The sequence below is a fragment of the Pteropus vampyrus genome, unplaced genomic scaffold (genome assembly GCF_000151845.1).
Source record: "Pteropus vampyrus isolate Shadow unplaced genomic scaffold, Pvam_2.0 Scaffold114, whole genome shotgun sequence".
In the NCBI taxonomy this organism is placed as follows: domain Eukaryota; kingdom Metazoa; phylum Chordata; class Mammalia; order Chiroptera; family Pteropodidae; genus Pteropus; species Pteropus vampyrus.
Genome location: NW_011888895.1, coordinates 1,193,521 through 1,200,644, shown reverse-complemented (window position 1 = coordinate 1,200,644; position 7,124 = coordinate 1,193,521). Strand labels below are relative to the sequence as shown.

The following is a 7,124-nucleotide window of genomic DNA, read 5'->3' as shown; positions in this document are numbered from 1 at the left end:
GAAATCGGTACTGTTAGCAGGCCTGCCCCACGTCCTGTGCCTGTCACACATCACGCGCTGCCCGTTCTCAGAGCGTTAAAACACGGCGGGACACAATCAGCGTGTTGTTCTGAGAGTAATTTAATCTTTGGAGTTTCAGAACCTCAAAGTACTTGAGTCGTGTTATGTGGCTCACCACTTAGAAGTTCTGGCAATAGCGTGAACGTTTTTATTAGGAGAATACCTTTGAGGTTCCATGTGCACGGCCGCGCACATGCCCACCCAGCACACGCGGTCCTGACATCGTAAGGACGTTTCTTCAATCGGATGTCATACTTCAAATGAGCTCTGACTTTATTTTCAGGAAAACAGGAGATCCTCCTCCATCTTTTTGCCTTGTGACCCTGGGCAAGCCGCTTCTGCCATCTGGGCCTCAGTCCCTTCCTCTGTCACGTGGAAGGGGCGAACTAGCCTCTGGTTCCTAAGGGTCCCCCTTAAACACTGTGGCCCTGTGGGCATCAGCAGAGAACAGTGAGCTGCTCTCCTCTGCTTAAAAAAGATGGCTACAATATCCATTCGCTGTATGATCTCGACCTATAATCACTTCAACATCGTAATGAGGAAGAAAATCCTCTCTTCTCTGTGGGATTTGAACCTCAATGGCGTCATCTGAGGCTCAGATGCGCCCACCACCTGGTTGCTGTTTCCTTGTCCCTCTGGCCTCAGTATGCAGACCCTTTGCTTATTCATTGACAGACAGGCACAGAGCATCTTCGGTGTGGCAGGGATGGCCTAGGCTCTGGGGGTACCAGGGAGAAAACGCTTCTGGTCAAGTTAGAAGGAAGGCAGACCCTGAGGTCCTGGTGTGTTTTCACTGTTGTTAATACTAATGGCTGACATTTTTTGAGCAAGTGTTTTGTGCTGAGCGATTTGCATATATGTTTAATATGTGTCTCCATACGTACCCCCAGGCATCCAAGAACCCTGAGATGGGCGTCTTACTCTACTCATTTCACAGAGAGACTAAGTTTGAACAGGGTGAGTCGTTTGCCTGAGGCCACCCAGGACCTGGGAGTGGAACTCGGTGTTTGACGTCGTCGGAGCCTAAGCTCTCTAACAAGACACTGCTGCTTACCTGACCGCTCTCAGACTTACCGTGTCCGAGATGTCTCTCGGAGCACACGTGAACTTGTATTGCATGGCGTCAGCAGCTCTAGCCACTCCTGTCCAAAGTCAGAGCATGAAGCGTTTGTCCCTCCAGGCTCCGCCCTTAAGTGCTACATAAAGCTACTTCTGCGCTGTGCAGACTCTCCCCCCGCCTTGGTCAGCTAGCGATGGTGCCAGTGGCTTTTTCTCTTAGCGTGGAGTGACTGCAGCTCTGAGAAGCCATGGTTTAGTCTAAAAAAATGAAGCGAGTTATATAACCGTATTGGGAGCTTACTGTGTGACTTAGGGAAGTAGTCAAAGAAGGAAATGTAACTTAGCGTTTTGACGGTGGGTGTTTTATATCAAGGCTGTAGGCCTTGGTGAGCCAGCTGAGGTGTTGCTGGCAGCCCGGGTTCCTGGTCGTATTTCCTAGAAGGGCATTAATGGCAGGCTTCTGCCCAATTATAATGGTCATTTAATTTGCTCTCTGGTTATTTATTGTCCAAAGGAAGACGACGCTGTCTTACCTGTTCTATTGTTCTGAGGCTTCAGTCACTGATCGGGGCAGGGAGCTGGCCTTGCTTGTAAAAAGTGCTTGGTGTCCTTGTGCAGCAGGTGAAAGATGGGGTTAATCTGCTGATTGCTTTTTACACAGCTTGTCGACAGCGCTTTCTTCTTCTCTGAGTCAATCCTGTTTTCATCCCTCTGCGGATGTGGGTGAGAGTCACTCCCTTCGCTGCCCGATGGTCGCCATGTGTAGAGCAGACATGTCCAGCCGCCTTCCCCTGCCTACTCGGCCACGATGCTCCTCTAACGTCCAGCCAGCCCAGTTCTTTTGTGCCCCCTTCATGCGCTTTTCAGGACTGGTGTTACTTCTGTGGTGTTCCCCTTGTGATGAAAAGAATTCCAAGTAGAAACGTTGCCTCGCTCTGTCCATGTTTATAGTGAGTAATGTCTCAGGCTGAGCAGTTCATGCACGTTTAACACCTTGCACGTGTGCCCTGGCTCCACCTAACAGAATCTGGACCGGGCAGGTTACTTAACCTCTGTCCCATCCCCTTATCTGTAATCAGGACGGCAATGTAGTACCTGTTCGTGTCACTACTATGAAGATTTGAAGATTAAGTAAGTTACTAGATATAAAATGCTTAGACCAGTGTCCAGCTCTACAAAAATGTTGGCCATTTCCATGGATGTTTTTCCCCAGCTAAAGTCATGGTCACAACTAAAGTTTCTGTGCATTTTAGACTATATGAATTGTCTGTGTACACAGAGTTAACTCTGTGTTTCCTACGTATGTCATTTGTTGATTTAAAATTGGATCGTTGATCTTTCTCTGGCCATTTCCTTTTTAACTGCAGGGCCTCAAGTGGTTGAGAATTTGTTTCTTGAAGTCATCCGGGCCTTTTATGCCTACTGCAAAGATGCTCTCGGCTCTGATCTTCAACTTAGCTACACTCAGAGTGGAAATTCGCTGATAAGGTATAGGTTTGACCTCCAACGTTACACTCTTCCTCCCTTCCTGATGCCATGATTTCTCTTCCTCTGTTGTTTATTGTAAGTTGTGAAGAGCTAGAGAGTGGAGTGGAGATGCGGCATAGGTTATCACTTAGGTAACCTCCATCCTTCAGTCAGCCAGCATGAATTGGCTGTTCCCTCGTGAGTACTCTGAGGGGTTTGAAAGGAGTGTGGTCCAGTTTCTGCGCTAGCCTGGGATATACGAACCATATTTATTGATCAAGTATGAAAAGTCCTTCAACGAAGGTGACTGTATCTAGATTAGCCAAGTAGTGAGCTGTGGGGGAAGGGCAGCTGTGTTGGGGGTGAGGTCAGGAGGTGGAGCCAGGGGGCGGGGGTCAGCTGGAAACTAGTGGGGGGGGGGCACGGTAAGGGCACCTGGAGGGCACATGCTGCAGGACCCTGAGGGCAGACGGGTTTGAGAGAAAGACATGCTGACTGAAAGTACATGTTATCTATCAATCTGTGTTTTGTTTTTCTTCTTTTTAAGACAGTACAACCTCTTCCTTTTTACTTTATTCTCAATATAATTTCCTGCTGCCTGAATTGGCATAGGGTGTATTGAAAATTTAAATTGGAAGATTTTTTTGGTTTATTAATTGTGAACATACTAAGATTACTTAGTGTTTGCTTTCTTTCTCCTAGAGTAGTTTATTGTTTTTCTGAATATGAAAGTAGTAATATATGCTCATTATAGAATATACTAATATTTGAAGGTATCAAGAAAAGAGATATCACCCTTAATCCCACTGCCCTTCAGAGAAAAACCTAAAACATTTTCATTTCTTTTCAGACTTTTAACTTTTAATGCCTATATATATATATACGGGTGGGCGGAGGCAGAGAGACAGAGACAGACAGAAACCTACTTTTTTTTAAAGGTGGAATTACACTCACTATTTAGTTGCCTGTTTTTTTAAATGCAAGTTATGAGTAGCTGTGTTCTCTTCTCTTGTGGAAAATAGTGGTTGCCTGAGACCCTTAGGTAGGGTTTGTCACTTACTAAGAAATCCTGACTGGTTGGCCAGTCTCTTGCCGATTGACCTTTAGATGGGTTCTGCCTCTTCAGTGTTTGTAACGGCCTTGCAGTGGTACCCTTATGCACACATCCTGTGTGGCCGAGCAAGGGTCTCTGTAGGATAAACCCCTAGAGTAAATTTCCTGAGTCACAGGAGATGCACCTTTACGCGTTAGCCACGTTTCCCTCCCAAGTTCTCGCGCTGTGTTCTTCCACCATAGAGAGTATCCAGTTACCTACAGTTGGACTAGAATTGGTTTTCTATATCACATTCTTTTTACGATAGCTCTCAAGCTTATTTCTGAGAATAAATCAGCATAAATGCTGTTAAGGATGACATTATGCATATTCTTTCCTATGTAAGAACAGTAATATTTTTTATCTTTAACCGAGTTTGTCGGTCCCTCTAGAAATAAATTGTAAATGGTTAAATGAATTAGTGAATTAGTTTTTCAGACATGGTGTTCTTGTAATGCAGGGTGTTTCATAGATATATTTATTAATATCCCTTTTCCTTTACAGTACAATAAAAGAAAACAGAAATGCCTCTGAGATTGTTAAAACAGTGAATTTGCTGATCACTTCCCTAAGCACAGACTTTCTCTGGGATTATATGATGAGGTGTTTTGAGGATTGCTTTAGGTAAGTATGCAGTTCAGGATAATGAATATTTAGGAAGGATTAGAGGGTTTCATGGTTTCATAGCTGCTTATTGTGGTCAAATTATACATCACTGGCTAAAGTGGGGGTGGTCTGCTGAGTACACGATTGGAAAGAATTCACTTAAAATTATAATAGAATCAAAAACACATAATTCTGAAGTTTCTTTATTATTAAAGTCAAACTTTGGAAAGTCCTCTTTGCGTTTTCTGGTTACACCGATGACATCTGCTTTCTTCACCCAGTGTTTGGAGGCTTGATCTTCTAACGAAGCTTAGTTTTGTAGCTCCGTGACTGGAGAGAGTGAGTGAGTGTATTTGACATCATCACTCTTCTCAAATTCTTATTAAAATTAGTGTCTAACTCATCAGATAAAAGCTTTCATGTTTTTTAAGATGCCGTAATCAGTTTTACCACCACCTTTAACCCGGCGACTTGCACCACCTCAGGTTTGTGGGCGGGGCATACTCAGGAATCGTGCTGTCCTGCAGAGCCCCACCCACATCGTGTTCCCTGTAAAGGAGAAATAACAGAATCTCTCAAGCCCCATTTTGTCCTGTGAGTCACGCTGTAAATCTTCATTCTTGTCACTCTCTTGGAACGCTCTGTGTTGTTGCACTGTCTTTGTGTATCAGCAGCCGTAACAGAAGCTTTACTTACTAATGTTTGTCATGGGCTACCGTCTGGCCCTTAGGCCTTACAAGCATACTCATTAATGCTTCAGGACACCCCAAAGGGAAGTAGGCACTCTTGTCGCATAAGAAAGCCAGAGCCCAGAGACACACAGCAAATTAGCAGCAGCCCAGCTTAGAACCCAGGAACGCTCGATGACTTCCCAGGCACCCCCTCTCTGCTGTTCTGCCGCCTCTGGTGCCTTGGAGGCGTTCACACCATCGCGGTTAAACTCATCGTCACTGGACCCATGGACAACAGCCAGGCCCCGCTATACCGAGGCCAGGGTACATTTTGGTCAGCTTAGTTCCATTTCAGAGTTACAAGGTGTGCTTGCTTTATAAAAATAACTACGAAACATTTCAGAGGTAAGAAAGGGCAGAGAATAATGTCAGATACACATGCACCCGTTGCTAGGGTTACCGACACTTGGCTGTTGGTTTTCAGACTTATATTAAAGGAATAATGCGTTACTACCTAGACAGCGCTAGCTGCCCACCATCCCAGCACGTTTTCTCCTTTCCTCCTGCTGGTAACATCCTCCTGCCTATGTTTTTGTCTGTTCTTTTATGACAAGTGTGTATCCAGAATGATAGAGCCTATTTCATCTGTTGGAATTTCATATACGTCCTGGTAAGCTGTATGTGACTCTTTGCAGTGCGCTGTTGCGGGTGAACGGTCCTTTGGGGATTTGTCTGCATTGTAACATACACATCTAGTCCATTCATCTCTAGTGTAGTAGTGTGTCCTATAACTAACCTGGTTTCAGTGTTTTGTTTGTTGCAAATGCTGCTATGGTGACCACCTTTGTCCTATGCCTACACACATAAGCACGGGTTTCTTTAGAGTGGACGCCTAGAGGTAGAATCACTAGGATGTGTGTATGCAGTTCTTCAGTCACTCTCTTGCTAAAATAAACTCCAGTGTAACTAGTGAAGAAAATGAACTCGTCTACGGCCATGCCTCCCTGAACACGCCCAGTCTCGTCTGATCTCGGAAGCTAAGCAGGGTCGGGCCTGGTTAGTACTTGGGTGGGAGACCACCTAGGAAGACCGGGTGCTGTAGGCGTGAAAGGAAGAAAAGGGAAGGGAAAGGACAGGAGGGGATGGGATTCGGGTTGAGTTGTACCCCAATAGCTGGGTGACCCCAAAGTTACTCTGTTTGGAGAACCAATATATACTTTCTAACTTAGCTGTTTAACCCGTTGCCAGCTTATTTAACGAGAAGTGTTGAGTTTCGGAGCCGTCTCGGCTTGCTCGAGGTGACAGGTGTTGGGCCTGTGTCTCTCTAGCCAGGCTCCTCCCCCGGAACATGCTTTCAGTCCGGGGCTGGAGCCTGGAATTGCTGCTGTTGACAGCGTTCCAGATCTGCTAACGCTTATCGACACTTCTCTGTGTTGAGTTGTTTTAGGCACCGACGCTCAACTATTGGAACTCTAGACGTTGTCTTTTATTATGCTTGAAATAGAATAAGTAACTTTGTTGGAAATTAAAGAAATGCTTGAAATTATTATCGGAGAAAGAGCTGATCTGGTTTTCTTTGCTGTGGCTTACACAGACCAGGGAAGCCGAGTCCCACGGCCGGGACGAGCAGCAGCCCTCCCCCCACGGTCTCGGAGCTCTGCACCCTCCTCGTGCTCCTCCTGGATGTCATTCCCTTGGTGAGGTCCTCTGGCAAACTACTTTCCTTGATATAGAAATAAATGTGGCAGTGATTTTCTATTAGAAAGGGTGAAGCCACTTGAAAGGAGAGGACAAATGTCCATCAACTTATCTAGATCAAAAAGAAATATTTTGTTTTCCAATTTGGGAATTAAGGTAAAACTTTAGGATCTAAAAAAATTGGATTTTCTAAGATGCTGTTTTGAGGTGAATTTTATTATTTTCCCCTGTGATTGTGAACTGAAAACCATGCCAGCTGACCCTGTTTTTGCTCCACAGGAACTGTACTCTGAGGTGCAGACCCAGTATCTCCCACAGGTGCTCGGCTGCCTGGTGCAGCCTTTGGCTGAGGAGATGGAAGCTCTGAGTTTACCTGAGCTCACGCATGCCTTGAAGACGTGTTTCAAAGTGCTCAGCAAAGTCCAGATGCCGCCTTCCTACCTAGACGCAGAGTCCACAAGCGGAAGCCC

At 45.5% G+C, this 7,124-nt stretch overlaps 1 protein-coding gene and 1 non-coding gene across 2 annotated transcripts in view; both read left to right on the top strand.

The window, feature by feature from the left end:
* DOPEY2 (dopey family member 2) overlaps positions 1-7,124 on the top strand; it is a 96,158-nt gene that overhangs the window by 40,002 nt on the left and 49,032 nt on the right. The window contains exons 7-11 of the mRNA XM_023533892.1: positions 632-842; positions 951-1,017; positions 2,487-2,607; positions 4,184-4,303; positions 6,551-6,653. Coding sequence (XP_023389660.1) covers positions 632-842; positions 951-1,017; positions 2,487-2,607; positions 4,184-4,303; positions 6,551-6,653 — 622 coding nt within the window. The remainder of the gene's footprint in view (positions 1-631; positions 843-950; positions 1,018-2,486; positions 2,608-4,183; positions 4,304-6,550; positions 6,654-7,124) is intronic.
* On the top strand, positions 5,943-6,061 carry LOC111743465. The gene has a single exon (XR_002781725.1). It is a non-coding gene; the product is annotated as a 5S ribosomal RNA (ribosomal RNA).